The 17,651-nt window shown below is 45.3% G+C and overlaps 2 protein-coding genes across 7 annotated transcripts in view; one reads left to right on the plus strand and one right to left on the minus strand.

Moving 5' to 3' along the window:
• The window catches only part of LOC119188206 (rRNA methyltransferase 1, mitochondrial), a 61,395-nt gene extending 53,069 nt beyond the window's left edge, over positions 1-8,326 (minus strand). For both annotated transcript variants that reach the window (XM_075890253.1, XM_075890252.1), the window contains exons 1-2: positions 8,173-8,326; positions 7,752-7,918 (exon numbers count right to left, since the gene is read on the minus strand). In XM_075890253.1, the coding sequence (XP_075746368.1) occupies positions 7,752-7,918; positions 8,173-8,190 (185 nt within the window). In that variant the 5' untranslated portion in view covers positions 8,191-8,326. The remainder of the gene's footprint in view (positions 1-7,751; positions 7,919-8,172) is intronic.
• A 294-nt stretch (positions 8,327-8,620) lies between these two features.
• LOC119171581 (cholesterol transporter ABCA5-like) overlaps positions 8,621-17,651 on the plus strand; it is a 113,803-nt gene continuing 104,772 nt past the window's right edge. The window contains exon 1 of one of the 5 annotated variants that reach the window (XM_037422361.2): positions 8,621-8,849. In XM_037422361.2, coding sequence (XP_037278258.2) covers positions 8,742-8,849 — 108 coding nt within the window. In that variant the 5' untranslated portion in view covers positions 8,621-8,741. The other 4 variants (XM_075890258.1, XM_075890255.1, XM_075890256.1 and 1 more) reach the window with 4 other exon arrangements.

The raw sequence follows: 17,651 nt of genomic DNA on the forward strand, positions 1-17,651 counted from the left end.
TGCCTCGGTACCTACTGACTCCGTGGTCGACGCTGCCGTGTTGTTTCCTCGTGCATGCGCCCGTTAAGTTTTGCCTAACAATGCAAGTTTGAGCATTTATCAGCTGCTGGTGAGGCAAGTTGATATAGCAGTCCACGAAGAGGGAGCAAAGCGCCAGGGTGTTCTGTTTGCCAAAAGTTATTATCTAAAACTGAGAACGCACATTGCGATTTTCCCAAAATCACCGGCATGTTTGGCTGGCGCAGATTAACAAAAACGACTTGAATAACCGGTGATATTTGCGTCTTTAGGTGTAACTTCATTACGGGTAAGTGCATTACGGGAAGCACGTACCTGCAAACAGAGATAGGTACTGTATATACAAACTTGTCCGCCACCGCTGCGTGCACAATCGGCGTGTCAGGGAGGCGGTTAGAATTGTGAAGGCAATCGTGGGAATTCGGGTATTGCATTCAAACAAACTGTGAAAGCGGATGTGAAACGACATTCGTTCACTCGCGATTTGAAGTACAGCCGATCGGTTCGAGTTGGGGGCTCAGGTTTTTTAAAATTGGTCGATTGATTCCCTAAAACAGTCTATCATTTTTAGAGACTCTACTGTACATTAGCGCATAATAACAAAAGTAACATACAAGGTAAAAAAGTCAAAACAAACGCGAAAAAAAAGTGACCGGCATCAGCTGACCGGCATGCAAAGTGACCGGCATGCACCACGCGAAGTCTCTACCTTGCATAATATATTCCTCGGCTGTTTTCACAAATTCTAATCAAAGACGCTCAACATTAGCACTGTTTAAAACACTCGGGGAGCGGCACTGCTACTTTGGTGGTGTGGGCCACAGCAATATATTAAAATTGTTAATAATATATCTCCTGTAAACTTTCCTCTGCACTATGGCTCGTTTTCGATGGAAGCTGTGCGCTTCACTAATTCACCTTTAAGATTGCAGCTCGAGTGACTTTGAGCTTTCACTTGTTTTTAGACCACGCAATTTGTAGTGACAGCGAGATAATGGGCCCTCTTAGATCGTGGCGGGTAGCCGGTGTACGCGGTGGCTGGTATACGTCACACGTTTTGATTTTCTGATTTTGTATCGAGTGAACAAGCGAGGTCTTCCTGACCCGATGAGCTCGTTAAAGCATGACAACGAAAAACCACACTGCTTCTCTTTTAACATCGTGCACAGCAACAGATGACTAGCCCTAACAAACAGCGTTGCAGCACGCAAACTGCTGTAGGTACCCAGCGAGGTACCCGGGCATGGCGGGAGATGGCGAAAACAGCGGAAGTGACATCGTATGAACACTATGTATAGGGAGCTTGCATCAACGGCAGCGACGCTATGCACTCTGGGTAGGCAGCCATTTTTTTGTCAGAGGCGGCCAGAGAGTGCAGCAGCGCAGTCGTGTTTGCGAGCGATTGCGTAGCTTGCAAGCGTGATCGAGTGCGAGCGCGATGCAAATTTAACTCCAAGAAGTGTCAAGCACGATGTCAGCCTCTCCGGAAGACTACACCGCAGCGCTGTGCTAGAAAGACCTCGAGTGGTACAAAAGAAGAGACGAGAAATCGCACGGAGTGGACCCATCCACGCTTCATGCGGGCGACTGTGTTAGTGACGTGGACTTGTGGCCACGCGTCGACAGCTCCGATATTCATGGATTTCTCGTTCCGAGAACGAGTTTGAAAACCCGGGAGCAGATGAAGTCCAGAAAGGCCCTCGAAAGTCACAACTTTTTCCAGAGTAGCTGGTTGTGGGAGCCGTGGGTGAATAAATTCGCCGCCGACACCGTGGTCGTCGACACTCAATTAAGAGGAGTTGAATTACTTGAGTTTGCCATAGATGCTAATGCTTGTTTCTGTTCCGAATTATTTCTCAATGTGTTCACAAGGCCCCCATCGACATCTTGTTCATGGGCAAGAGCAATGGCAAGATCCTTGCCGCACACTGCACATGCATGGCCGGGAATAGCGAAGCCTGCTCACATCCCACTGCGTTGTTATTATATGTGGAGTACGACGCACGTGCATGAGAAGAGTGTTCTCAATTTTTTTAACACGTCTTACTTGAGTGACGACAGCCACGGTGTCAGCGGCGACTTTCTTCACTCATGGCTCCCGCACTCGGCCACTCTTCAAAAAGTTGTGGCCCTCGAGGGCCTTTCTGGACTTCATCTGCTCCCGGGTTTTAAAAGTCGTTCTCGGAACGAGACATTCATGAATGTCGGAGGTTTCGATGCGTGGCCACAACTCCACGTCACTTACACAGTCGCCCGCACGAAGCGTGAAAAAGGGTCCACTCGGAGCAGATTCTCGTGTCTTCTTCGTACCGCTCGAGATCTTTCTGGCGTAGCGCATCGGTGTAATTTTCCGGTGAGGCTGACATCGTGCTCGACACTTCCTGGAGTTAAATTTGCAGCGCGCTCGCACTCGATCACACTTTCAAGCTACGCCAATGCTTGGAAACACGACTGCGCTGCTACACTCCCCGGCCGCCTCTGACAAAAATATGGCTGCCTACCCAGAGTGCATAGCATCGCTGCAGTTCATGCAAGCTCCGTATAGATAGCTTGCACAGACGTCACAGAAAGCGTCTTGTTAGAGAACCAGCATGTGGGGAAGCGACGTTTTCAATGTCACAATAATATTATCAACACGTCACCTGCATGTTTTTCATTATTGACGCGTGACGTTCTTTGCCACGTTGGTTTCACATAGAAACAAATTGTTTGTCATCGAAGCAGCCATCATAGAACAACAATTCCTTTCAGGAACTGCGTCCGTGACATCAAATGCAAGCCATCTATACATGGTGTTCCGGTGATGTCTCGCCGTTTTCCCCCTCTCCCGCCATGCCCCGGTACCTCCCTGGGTACCTATAGCAGTTCGCGTGCTGCAGCGCGGTTTGTCGAGGGCTCGTCATCTGGTGCTGTGCACGGTGTTCAGAAAGAAGCCGTACGGTTTTTTGTTGTCGTACTGTTGGCCGCGCTTGTTCACTCGATACGATCCCAGAAAATCCACAGTTTGACACGTATACCAGCCATCTCGTACACTGGCTGCCCGCCACGATCTACGAGGACCCATTATCTCGCTTTCACTACAAATTGCGTGGCCCAAGAACAAGCCAGAACCAAAGTCTCTCAAGCGGCAATTGAAAAAGTGGATGAGCAAATTTTATTATATTTCTACTGTCCAAGCCATCAAAGTAGCAGTGCGGCTCCCCAAGTGTTTTAAACAGTGCGAGCCTCTTTGATTGAAATTTGTAGAAACAGCCGAAGAAAATGTGCGATGTAGATACTTCGCGTATTGCGTGCCGTGGTAATGGCAGCCACTTTATTTTTTTCACGTATGTTTGGACAATTTTTTCTGTGTATTTTACTTTTTGTTGTGCGCTAATGTACAGTGGAGTCCCTGAAAATTATGGAGACCGTTTCAGGGAATCAATCAACCAATTTTTGAAAAACCTGACCCCCCAACTCGAACCGATCGGCTATACTTCAATTGCGAGTGAACAAATATTGTTTCACATCCATTTTCACAGTTGTTTGTTTCAATGCAATACCCAAATTTCTGCGATCGCCTTCACGATTTCAAACGCCTCCCTGACATGCTGATTGTGCACACAGGAATCACGAACAAGTTTGTATGTACGGTAAGCTAACTCTGTTTTAGGTACATGCTTGTATCTTGCACTTACCCGTAATGAAGTGACACCTGAAGACCCAAATATCACCGACGTTCTTCAAGTCACATTTTCAGATTTGATTGATATGTGGGGTTTAACGTCCCAAAACCACCACTTGATTATGAGAGACGCCGCAGTGGAGGGCCCCGGAAATTTCGACCACTTGGGGTTCTTTAACGTGCACCCAAATCTGACCACACGGGCCTACAACACTTCTGCCTCCATCGGAAATGCAGCCACCGCCGGGATACGAAAAGTCACATTTTCAGCATGGGGAAAAATGACGTAAGCTCGTGTACTTATGTTTGGGTGCACGTTAACGACCCTCAGGCACTCCGACTCCTCTTGCACTAAAGCATCTCATATAACGGTTTTGAGACGCAAAACAACGACAATCATTATTATTATTATATTTAAAAAATAACAATAACAATAGTGAGGTAGACAACCAGCGCCGTGAAGTCGTTCTTGGTCTATCTCGCGACTGCACACTGGTTTCGTGCTTTTATAACTTTCACGACTGACGACAGAGTTGTGAAACTACAGGTTTTCCCGCTCACTTTAATCCAAGTGCCAGACTAAATAATCTGCACGCCATTGAAATAATCTGAGCGCCGAGCTATTTAATCCATGTGCCAAACATTTAATCCAAGCGCCAACATATTTAATCCAAGCGCCAACTCACTCAGGCCGCGTGCCATTGAGTTTAATCCAAGTGCCACCGTATTTAATCTGATTGCCAATGACATTAATTCAGGTGCAAGTCAGTTTAATCCATGCGCTAGAAACACACAGTTAGCAACTATATATAGTATAAATGTCAGAATAACGTAAACATGGCATCACAGCAACAACTTTTCCCTCGGCTATACTTGGTAGCGCTTATGAAATGAAGTGCGCAGTGCGACTTCCCCTTAACATTTTGGTGTCATAGCTTCAAAATAAAAAAAAAAAACAGTCGGTAGTAATTGCATGTATGGGTACTTAAATGTATTTGCTCATAGAGTCCATGTTAGTCATTATTGCATTGCTACTGCTTCATTCCGGTTAACCATCTACACCACCGCATATGCATAGATTCGTGTCGTCTGCTGAGCAGACGGCATATGGCTACTTATGCGCTGAGGCTACCGCAGTCGTCTGCTCAGCCCAGAAAGAACAGTGACCGACAGATGATATCCATTCGTTCTTGAAATCAGAAATAACCACTTAAAAATACCAAACTTGCATTTATTCGGGTTCATGTGGAAATAAGTTGTTATAAAAGCATCAAAGTAGATACTCCGGTTTTCATGTAACAGACGACGCTTAGTGTAGCTGAAGCGTGTTTACTTGAAACGTGTGTTTTCATACGAGAACATTTGCCGACGAAGAGAGAGCTTTGCTTGAAGTCATGGCTGGACGCAAACGAGGACCACACTTTAAGAACCCCGACGAACCTCGTCGAAAAAATAGCAGAGTATCGGTGGTCGACAGGGCAAGGATTGTGGACGTTTACAGGCGTGGCGGTGACTTAAAGCAACTGGCCGACGCTCTAGCCATCAACATTAAAACAGCAGGATCGATTGCCGCTACCGACAGAGAAACATCAAAGCATGGTGGGGGTTCAAAAAGGAAGTTTGGAGATGATATCGTGAGTACTTTGAGACGAATTGTCGACGAAAAGTGTACATTTACATTGAAGCAAATAAAGGAGGCCCTGGAGAAAAAAATGCCAGGAGTAAGAATCAGTGCAAGCACAGTCGACCGCTTGCTGGATGCCCACTGCTACTCGATGAAGCTAGTGACGCAGAGGCCCACAGATCGCAACCGTGACGATATCAAGCACAGCCACATGCTGTACGCCCAATGGCTGCAGTCTGATGGACCGCGTGTTTGCCGCTTCTATTTGGATGAGACTAACTTCAATATCTGGTGTTCCAGGAACTTCGGCAGGGCAGCTAAAGGACAACCAGCTGTGCACAAGACCACAACGACAAAGGGAGTGAACTTGAACATTATAGCATGCATGTCCACAAATGGAGTTATTCACTGGACTGTGGTGGACAAAGTTCATTGGGTTGTTTTTAATGGCTTCCTCAGTGATGTTTCGGCCCGCGTAGAACGTGATGAGCCAAATACCGAAGCTGTATTCCTTTTCGATAATGCACCTGCTCACGCTCGAGCAGAACAGGCGGCTTTGGCTAACTCCATGCACTAATTAAGCGCCTGCCAGCGTACAGCCCCTTCTTTAACACTATAGAAGAAGCCTTCTCGAAATTCAAGTCACACGTGAAGGCCTACCTGAGCGAACGTCGTAATTTAGTTTTATTGACACCGCAAGGCATGACGAAAAAGGAGCACAGGCATTCTTTGCTGCTGGATGCGGCTCGCCACTCCATGCAACAAATACAGCACGTGGACTGCGCGGCCTTTGATCGACACAATTTTTCTTTCGTGCCTGCCGCTTTGCTCACGTGAAGATGACTTGTGAACATCCGTCTCCGAGCCCTATGAGACAGTTCTGTTTTAATAAATACACTAACCTGTGCCTATGTTGCATTTCTAGAATAAATAGTAGTAATCACTCTTTTTTTCCTGTATATGTATATGTATGTACACACACACACACACAAACGTGTGTGTGTGTGTGTGTGTGTGTGTGTGTGTGTGTGTGTGTGTGTGTGTGTGTGTGTGTGTGTGTGTGTGTGTGTGTGTGTGTGTGTGTGTGTGTGTGTGTGTGTGTGTGTGTGTGTGTGTGTGTGTGTGTGTGTGTGTGTGTGTGTGTGTGTGTGTGTGTGTGTGTGTGTGTGTGTGTGTGTGTGTGTGTGTGTGTGTGTGTGTGTGTGTGTGTGTGTGTGTGTGTGTGTGTGTGTGTGTGTGTGTGTGTGTGTGTGTGTGTGTGTGTGTGTGTGTGTGTGTGTGTGTGTGTGTGTGTGTGTGTGTGTGTGTGTGTGTGTGGAGATAGAGAGAGGGGACAGAACAAATAATTTACTGATTGCACTGAATCCGCAAGCTTCCAATGTGCGATGAGAGGCATAATGCCGCGCAAAAAAAAAAAACACGTACACAAAAAAAAGAAAGCTACCCAAGGTCAGTTGCGTGTTATTATCATTTTGTTTTCTCTGTGTTCGTTTCATCGCATTCGTCAAGTATGTCACAAAACTAACAAGCTAAACGAACAATCGGTACTGTTTGTATCATTGGAGACATTTACCTTTGTTTGAATAAAAAATAAGAGCATACAATTATATAAAATAAAACTCCTATTGCCACAACAAGGTGATCAGTTTACGTTTTATGTTCACTACAGGAAAAAACATATTGGAATTATCTCTAATTCACAGTGCGTGCCGCGCGAAGGCTTCCTAATTTCATGATTATGTAGCTGTCTTTGACCCATCACTGCCCGCGACCATGCTTTTAATCTCTTAGTATGCGTTCCGGCACTCCAATAAACATAGTGTGGCGTTCGCATTACATGACCTGTCCTGGTCATGTAATGTTGTAGTGTGTACCAAAGCCAATTATGGGCTTCAGTGACGGATACTGAATTTCATTGCACTGTAAAATATTTAGTAATATGTTCCTGCGTTTTTTCGTTTTATTTAAAATATTTCACCTGGGCCAAGCACTCATTATACAAACTTGCGCATAGCAAAAGTATAAGCACTCCAAACATGGCTTAAGCGAACCACGGCAGTAATTTTTTTCAAGAATACTATCGGCGAATACAAATAATCATGATTGATTCTACCTTCCGACTATTGTTTTTAATACTGTAGGAACTGCATTTCAATTGCACTGCCGTTTTTACGCCCCGTATTCTGGTTTTTGTGCGTGGAATAAACTGACTGGCACCTGAATTAAAGTCATAGGCAATTGGATTAAACACGATGGCACTTGGATTAAACTCAATGGCACGCTGCCTGAGTGAGTTGGCGCTTGGATTAAATGTTTGGCACAAGGATTAAATAGCTCGGCACTCAGATTATTTCTATGGCGTGCAAATTATTTAATCTGGCACTTGGATTAAAGTGAGCGGGAAAACCTGTAGATACCTATTGCACAGCGTAGACAATACCCCACCTGCGCTTCAGGGAAGCTGGCTTGTCTTTTTGACGCCTCGAATGTATGGCCATAAGATCCCCGCTGAGGGCTTCCCACTCCTCGGGGTTCGACTGACTCGAGAACCAAGCGCTCGAGGCAGGGCTAGCACCGAGACGCGACGTCTTGAGGAGTTCCCTGATGCATACCTGCAGAGGCACACCCCAGGCCCAGGTAAATATACAGGAACATTTTTTTAAAAAAATGACGTATTTCAAAGTCTTAAAAAATCTACTAGGAACGCTGCAAAAGCGGCAAATGCTGGCTACCGGGCCTATAATCACGTGTTCTCTATCGATAGAATTAAACAGTTCACAAGGGTTCACCACGGGTTCACCAATACGTAAACTTGCTTTCGCAGCAGACAAGACTGCAGACGGGTAACTCTTCTAAGTTTACTTACTGCGAGAGGACGAGCCATTGCCGCGAAAAGTTTAGTTTGAACAGCGGTCAACGGAATCGAGTACAACAGCCCAAAACACGAGCACGCATGCGAGCACGTTTCTGTGGCGCTCAAATCGCGCGTTCTCTCGAAAGCGACAGCAGCGCTAATCAGGCGCGAAATGCAAATATACAACTACAGAAAAATGTTGTGACCTCCAAGATTACCTTCAACAACGTAGCGCCGATCATAGAGTATAGGTAATGCCAATCTCGAAAGCTAAAAGAATCATTTTTTTTTTAATTTCAAGCACAGTATGTACAAAAATATTGTTTAAGCAACGCAAATACTGCTACAATGTTTTTACTTGAAAATATGATATTAGGCGACATGAAAATATGAATCACTAATCACAAATCTCCGAGGATTTAGTTTCGGTTTCGATTCTTTTTTTCTTGCTATCGACCGGCGAACGGAGGAGTGGCAGCTTTCAACCGCTTCTCCTCGATACGCTCGATAACATGTCGCGGAGCGCGAGCACACCTGCTTAGCGTTCTTATCGGGCTATCAAAAGCGCGGCACTATCAGGTATGCTGCTATCACATGTGAACCTCAGCTCGTCCGGAAAGCAGCATCAGAACGACACGATGTCGGGCGCCGTGCGAGCCACACGGGATGAAATTATCCTCGAAGACATGGTGAGCGAATTCCGGGACTGTATCGCATGCGCACGTACGTTTTTTCTTATCACGGTACCCGCTGGCGGATGGTTTTGTTGTTGTTGTTGTTTACCTGTCTTGAAGTTGGCGCATTACGCGACAGAAAGCATGCTTTCTCTCTGGAGAGTTGTGCGCGACACCGGCTGCTAGCGCGCTCGTGACGTCAAAGAGATCAAACCTTGCTGGCGCGCAAATTAACTTCAGCGGTGCTAGAATTCGTGAAGTTGCGTCAACAGGGCCAATCGCAACGCTCCTCTAGTATTACTGCCATATCTTTATCGGTTTTTTTAATGCGCATTTGGTCTGCCGCTCGCCCAACCCAAAAGGCAGTGATGCACTGCAGTGAAGCCTGCTTTAGGTAGTTAAATGGCAATATTTATTATCTCTAGTTTAGTCACACGCTTTCCGCGTCTAACAGCGATCAGGCGGTGCACATTATTCTTGTTTGTTATATACTCATAATGCCGCATAAAAGGTAATTAATTTTATGCAGTGCCTTTTTTTGCTGTATTTGATAAGACAATGTTATCGTCCCACCTATTCGCGTGTCGATAACCCCGCATGTAGTACAGCGTGCGATACCCACCGAGTTTTGTCGGTGACCTTATAATAGCGTGTGAGCCATCACATTTTTTTAACGTTACATCAATATATAAACTGTCCACTAAGAATGCCGATTCGCCAGATTGCCACGAATACATTGCAACGTTGTATACATTTCTGTGAACCATTAAGCGTCATAACAATGTGGGAGATGTCGAATACAGTAAAAACAGTATTACTACAAAAGGAACCGTTTTCGATCCAGCCACGTAAGTAAAAATTCTTAGCATTGTACGCTCGAGGGCTATATTTAGAACAAACTAATTTCATGGTTTTGATGAAGGGCGCATGAATTAATATACAGGTGCAGTCGCTGGATCAGTGGCTAGGGTGCTCGGCTGTTGAGTCGAACTTTGCGGGTTATCCCAGCTGTGGCAGTCGTATTTCGATGCATGCAGCTGAAATGGTAGAAGCCGTGTACTGTCAATGCACCTTAAAGAACTTTGCGGAGCCCTCCATATCTTAGTTATGGGACGTAAAACTCCACATATTATTATTATTATTATCATCATTATTATTATTATTATTATTATTATTATTATTATTATTATTATTATTATTATTATTATTATTATTATTATTATTATTATTATTATTATTATTATTATTATTATTATTATTATTATTATTATTATTATTATTATTATTATTATTCAGTCACGGAGCAGTTTATTATATATCTAACGTCAAAAAAAGAGGAAATTAATCACCAAGACTCTCAGATATGTGCCCTGTCAAAATGGTTTCGACCCCCACCGTTTCATGGTGATGCCTGTTCGTGCGTATGTCGATCAACAAAGATAAGGGAAGTTCCGAAGTCCGGGATATATTGCCAGCGTTAGCGCGTGGAACGTTTGTAACTAAGTTATTGCACAACAAATTGTACGTTGTATGTCCCCGTAAATTCGTTGTAAAAGTGAAGGAATCTGATTGAACCAGCCGTTGAAGCTTGGCGCGCAAGATGTCGCGGTACTGTGAGCTGAAGGTCGCGGGTCCGACTCCAGGCCACGGCGCCCGAATTTCGATGGAGGCGAAATCGAAACGAACGACCGTGTGCTTGATCCGCAGTCCTTTTACTACGGTGCACCTCATAATAATACACTGATTTTGACACATATATATTCCAGTAATTATTGTGTAAGCGAACGTACTGCTGACCAATTATAAAATGTCCGCTTTATTTTGTAGGGATATATGCATATGAAGGCGCATGTTTGTCACAGTGATGAATTTTAGGAGGCGTTGTTTTGTTACTTTTATTGTGCGCCATTTCGTAGAGGACAAAGCCATTAATTATAGTGCAGCAAGTGTACCCGGTAAATTTCTCAACATTTGCAATCATGTTGAAAAAAACTCGTGGATTTTGGTTAATTTATTGATATCTGGGGTTTAACGTCCCAAAACCACCATATGTGAGACGCCGTAGTGAAGGGCTCCGGAAATCTCAACTACCTGGGGTTCTTTAACGTGCACCCAAATCTGAGCACACGGGCCTACAACATTTCCGCCTCCATCGGAAATGCAGCCGCCGCAGCGGGGATTCGAACCCACGACCTGCGGGTCAGCAGCCGAGTACCTTAGCCACTATAGACTGCCGCGGCGGAGCCGCAGCCGACGCTGGCGTCTTTCTTCAGTGTCGCGAGATCTCACGGCTCAAAAACGCAAGCACCCTATAGTCTGACGCCAGGCGCAACCAGCGTCTGTCGACGCGGCCCGATGGCAACCGGCGCGAAATGCGACATGCTGCATTTCGCGCCGATGCGTTACCCAGACAACACTGCGCCGTCTCCCTCTTTTCGTGACGGAGGGACGCCGGACGCGCTGAAACGCGCATGCGTCAAAGCAACGCAGCGCGGCGCGCACCTGCGAGTATATTGCAGGACCGGCGCCTGGCGTGGCAACGCTGGCATGACGCAACGAAATGAACGCCGGCGAGCACGCGCACCGCGTCTCATCGAAATGTATTGGTGCCTTGACTGTGGAATGAGTCATGTTCTCACATGACACGAATCTCATGATTATCATGTTTGCACCAGTCACATACCTTCTTCATCCAATGGCGTCACGTAATACCATATGTCGCATATGTGAAGCTAGCAAAACGGCCGCGAGCGCATCATCAGTGTAGCATGTAGTCATGTTGTTACATAAGACGCATGTCGTTATTATCATGTTTGGATGAGTCACTTACCTATGTCTGCCCCGCCGCGGTGGTCTAGTGGCTAAGGTACTCGGCTGCTGACCCGCAGGGCGCGGGTTCGAATCCCGGCTGCGGCGGCTGCATTTCCGATGGAGGCGGAAATGTTGTAGGCCCGTGTGCTCAGATTTGGGTGCACGTTAAAGAACCCCAGGTGGTCTAAATTTCCGGAGCCCTCCACTACGGCGTCTCTCATAATCATGTAGTGGTTTTGGGACGTTAAACCCCACATATCAATCACTTACCTATGTCATCCGTTCGCGTCGCGTAATACCGAGTTTGGTACATGTGAAGCTAGCGAAGCGGCCGCGAGCGCATCATGAGCGTAGCATGTAGTCATGTTGTCACATGACACACATCTCATGATTATCATGTTTGCACCAGTCACATACCTTCGTCATCCATTCACGTACCGTAATACCAAATTTAGTATAAGTGAAGCTAGCGAAACGGCCGTGAGCGCATCGTGAGTGTGGCATGTAGTCATGTTGTTACATGACACGCATGTTATGATTTTCATGTTAGGGTCTGTCGCTTCTGTTCACCATGAAATTATGTCACACCATACCAGTTTTGCAACATGCCATGTCTACAAAACCACCGCAAGAGCTGCAGGACCATGAAATGTAAATCATGGCATCCGTGACATACATGTCATGATTTTCATGTTATGACTAGTCAAATGTGTTCTTCGTTATGCCATACGAAGTTTGGTATCGATACCGTTATCGAAACGGCCAGGAAAGCTAAAAGTCGTGGGCGGCTAGATTGGATCGATGGATGGATGGATGGATGGATGGATGGATGGATGGATGGATGGACGGACGGACGGACGGACGGACGGACGGACGGACGGACGGACGGACGGACGGACGGACGGACGGACGGACGGACGGATGGATGGATGGATGGATGGATGGATGGATGGATGAATGGATGGATGGATGGATGGATGGATGGATGGATGGACAACCACAAAGGTAGTAGGAAGCCTGCCTTTGCCTCGCCTTCACTGCGTAGCACGTCAGCGCGAATAATTCAAGTCGTAGAACTCCTTGTCACTTGTTTCAGAAATACTGCAGTATTTAATTTCAAAATTGGGCATTGATTGATTGATATGCGGTGTTTAACGTCCCAAAACCACCATATAAATAGACGCCGTAGTGGAGGGTTCCGGAAATTTTGACTACCTGGGGTTCTTTAACGTGCACCCAAATCTGAGCACAAGGGCCTACAGCATTTTTGCCTCCATCGAAAATGCAATCGCCGCAGCCGGGATTCCATCTCGCGACCTTCAGATCAGCAGCCGAGTACTCAGCCACTAGACCACCACGGCGAGGCGTAAATGTGGCAAATTAGTGCTTCCTAAATGGAACAGTATCTCCCGCTTTGGACCATGAAAGGGTAGGTTATATTGAACCGCTTACTTAGTCCCAAGCGGCAGAATTATAATGCAGTCGATGGCCTCCAGTACAATATTGATGGAGGCGTTTTGGATTCTGATAATTATATACAGATGTTCTTAAAGATAATTAACGAGATAATTAAGTAAGTTTCCCATAGCTAACGTGTTTTTATACTGTCGCGTTTTACCCTGTATATAAGTGGATAGTTCACCATAGAATCCAATTGGAGGAGATGCCGGCGACACGTCATGTCACCGGTCCTTTACGAAGACCCTGCAGCTGCTTGAAAGCAAAACTGTGATTGTAAACAGCATTTAAAATAAATGGCCCATTTCGTACACTGCGTTGCATATATGGTCGGTATTTTGGTTACTTACAATTGCTGATACGTACACATCCTGAAGATCACGCGCATTAGCACCGTGCCCGTCGTTGTCTACAGCGAAAGCTGCTCTTGGCGCTTTTCCGATGATAAAATTACCTGCCAGAGATTCGCCTGTGCAAGGACGAGTTTATGTCTATTATACAATTCGCTGCGGGGAACGTGGTTTTGCACAGTGTTTTCACTGTGCGAAACGACGACCTCGGCTGGTAAGGAGTGCGTTCCACCCGATAGGAAGTATACCAACGTTTACGACTGGTTTGGCCAAGAAGCCCCTTTGGCCGAGAAGCCGAGGGTCATGCGTTCCCGATGTATGGTAGTAGACTAGTAGTAGTAGTAGTAGCAGTAGTAGTAATAGCAGTAGTAGTAGTAGTAGTAGTAGTAGTAGTAGTAGTAGTAGTAGTAGTAGTAGGCAGCCAATTCTCGTTTAGTCCTTGGAATGTCCGCTGGATGGCGGTACTTGTATACGATGAATATATCATGAAAAGATGGGAGATGGCGGAGCTTGGAGTCATCACTAAATGGACGGACGCACGAACGGACGGATGGACGCACGGATGGGCCAATGCAGGGACGGTCGGGTGCACGTATGGACGCACGCGTGGATAGACGGAAGCATGGATGGACTAACCGACGCTTTGCCCCACTCATCATCATTCACTCCGTGGATATGCTGTGATTTTTTGTTTGTTTCTCTTTTTAACTCCTTATATGCACCGAAGTTTAAGAAATGGTTCGTTACTTTTGCGTCACATTTTCAACTGCGTAGTTCCTGCTACCAAATATAAATCCGACGCCCTTCAGTAAACATTTCTACGATATTTTACAATACAGAATATTATATCAACTTCAAAAAAAAAACGTAAACCTTACCATACAATGCTCGCTTATTCTGCACCCAGAGCGGAACCACTAGCTGTCAGACTAGCGTTGTACGTGTGATTTGCCGAAGTGTTCGGCTCAGCTATATACGATTCCAAATATTTCGTCCTTCACTCCTGCATCTATAAGTATGTCAAGGTTTTCGTTAGCCTTCTACTTCAGCTAAATTTCACCGATATTTCAATGCACAAGTTCACAAACGTTATGAGCGATATTCGCACGGAAAGGAACCAAGTCAGTTCCGAAACATCAGGTTTATTCACAAACTTTTGGTTGTAGTTTAAATAATTTCCCAGTTTTCATACCCAACAAGACAGACGTCTCTCGATTGTTTAACGTTAAAGAAAGCTCTGTGTTACGAAAAAGTGCTTAACGATTAAGAGTACGCGGTACTCTAGAATATGGGAGAGCAGGAAGCCGCCCCAGCCCGGAGGTCAAAGACTAAGGATGTGTTTCGAAAAAGTGTATAACGATTTTGAGTACTTCGTACTCTACAATAGGAAAGTTCAAAGCCGTACCGTAGACCTCACTCTTGAGGAGGCCCTGATGACAAATATTACGGCGCGAACCAAGAGCCCCAGCCGTCAAGAACTAGAGTGCGCACCATATGTTCAGAAATGTGTTTAACGATTATGAGCACCTGGTACTCTACTATGGGAGAGCATAGAGCCGTCCCGTGGAAGCAGCAAGGTGGGTTCAAAAAAAGTGGGTAACGATTTATAGTACAACTGGGTACTCTACTATGGGAGAACTACAGCAAGAACGTCTCACACTGCTGACCAAATGAAAGCGCAACGTTTAAAATACATTCACTTCTAGTGATTCCGAAAAACCTGCGTGCTTTATCTGGTTGCACATCAGAGTTTGGTCACCTATTCAACTAGCTTTCATTGCAATTTGCACAAGAAAGGACGTTAAATGGAATAAAATCAAGTTTAACTTTCATGCTTTAAACAACACAACAACATTGTAAAGAACATCTTTGAAGTAGTGACGCTTGCACTGTGCTCCGAATTCCTTACCAAATTTGTACCCGGTAACCGCCTCCTCTATTTTTTTTTTTTTTTAGTGCCAGCCTCGCCGCGGTGGTCTAGTGGCTAAGGTACTCGGCTGCTGACCCGCAGGGCGCGGGTTCGAATCCCGGCTGCGGCGGCTGCATTTCCGATGGAGGCGGAAATGTTGTAGGCCCGTGTACTCAGATTTGGGTGCACGTTAAAGAAATTTCCGGAGCCCTCCACTACGGCGTCTCTCATAATCGAATGGTGGTTTTGGGACGTTAAACCTCACAAATCAATCAATTATTTTTTTAGTGCCTGGGCGAACGCTCTCTGAAGGCCGTCGAGAGCGCGCTCTGTCTTTAGTAGACTTTTGCGGGAAATTGCAAAAGAAAAGGTCTACGGCAATTCTGGGGGTAGCTCTTTGCTGTTCGAGACCAGAACGAGAGTATTGCGGACACGCACCGAGCCAAATACGAAGGCACAGACACTGTATGTAGGGCGTGTGGGTAGAAGGAGAAAACGGCTGAACACTTGCTAATGATCTGTAAAGGGCTCTACCCTATTATGTAGTACAAGATAATGGCGCGGAATTTTTCAAAGCATTGGGGTTTAGGGACAGCAGTGGTGTAGACCAAGGGGCGGGGTGCAAGCCCCCCCCCCCCCCCCGAAATTTTTTGTTTTCGTGTTCCCCCCCCCCCTCTCCGCCATTTACCTACTTCTTTTTTGTCGCTTCGGGCTGACATGATTTAGAAACTAAGCGTTACTAATATCACAATATCATTCCTGGGTGCTTTTACGCTGAGTAATGTCTGCAAGCGGGAAAATTTGTCGGGGTGTTTGTCGAGGCTTTGGCTCTGTGTGACATTTTGGGCAGGAATCTCAGCCGCGAGCGTTGTAACTTAGCTCGGCTACTGGATTAATGCTGCAGCGGTGGTCATGCGTGTACCCGCTGGAACAGACCTCGCCGGAATCGATCACTACGATATTTTTCACTAGGCCGAGATTAGTTTTATTGGTAAAAGCCAGACACAGTTCTAAGGGTTGATAGGCCACGTTCAAGCATACTACAGTGTGACTCTTCGTACGTATTCTTTATTCTTTATTCAAAAAAACCTTACAGGCCCCAGAACAGGGCATTGGGTAAGGGGGGGAGGAATCGGAATGGTACAGACAGGTAACGAACAGTTTACAGGCAGGATCAGTGCAAGAACAACGAAAAACTATATATATATATATATATATATATATATATATATATATATATATATATATATATATATATATATATATATATATATATATATATATATATATATATATATATATATATATATATATATATATATAAATGAAATCACATTTTAGGCTATACAGGGCGAGGTAAATTTGAGGGAATACAGCACTTGTTGATATGAACATGTCGACAGAGGGATACATTTTAAAATAAAAGACAAGGGGAATATAAATCACCGTTACTCAATGCACTCAGAATACAGAAACAGGGTCACATGGTGAACAGAGTGAGTAGCTGACGGCGAAATGTATCGGGATTAGATATGGAGGCTATGCAATCAGGGAGGTCATTCCAAAGACGAACGGCCCGAGGCAGTGGTGATGAATTGAATGCATTAGTTGACCCGTATATGCGCATGAAGCTGAACTGATTATGCAATCTGCGTGAAAAAGAGTGAGGTGTTTGAAGCTGAAGCCGCGTTCGTTTATTAGAGGTAATATATTTCTGGAACAGACAGAGAAGAGCAATATTGCGACGGCTATCCAATGACGGCAGCTGAAGGTATGATTTAATTTGCGTTACGTTTGACGTGATGTCGTAGTTTCGTGATATGAAGCTGGCACCTCTATTTTGAATCCTTTCTACCATATTAATCAAGTAGTTTTGATGAGGGGACCAAATTGCTGAGGCGAATTCTAATATTGGCAGAATAAAGGTAAGAAAGGCTAGTTTTCGAATATCAGTAGGGGAATTTCTCAAGTAGCCCAGTGAACGTGATGCTTTGGCACAGGTAGACTGGTAGCACAGTATACACACACACAGGTAGCACAGGTAGCACAGTAGACCTAAATATAGCCAGAGAATAAGATTTATATTTAACCTTCGCACATTTTGGACATTTTGGTAATAAATAAACACACACACACACACACACACACACACACACACAAACGTGTGTATTTTTGGCTCATCCACTGAACTTCGCTTGTATGCGAGTGTACAACATATTGATACTTATCTTATACATTATGATGCATATCATAATGTCCCCTTTAAAGAGGCTCAGGCTATCAAAGCAT

Source organism: Rhipicephalus microplus, chromosome 3 (genome assembly GCF_043290135.1).
Source record: "Rhipicephalus microplus isolate Deutch F79 chromosome 3, USDA_Rmic, whole genome shotgun sequence".
In the NCBI taxonomy this organism is placed as follows: domain Eukaryota; kingdom Metazoa; phylum Arthropoda; class Arachnida; order Ixodida; family Ixodidae; genus Rhipicephalus; species Rhipicephalus microplus.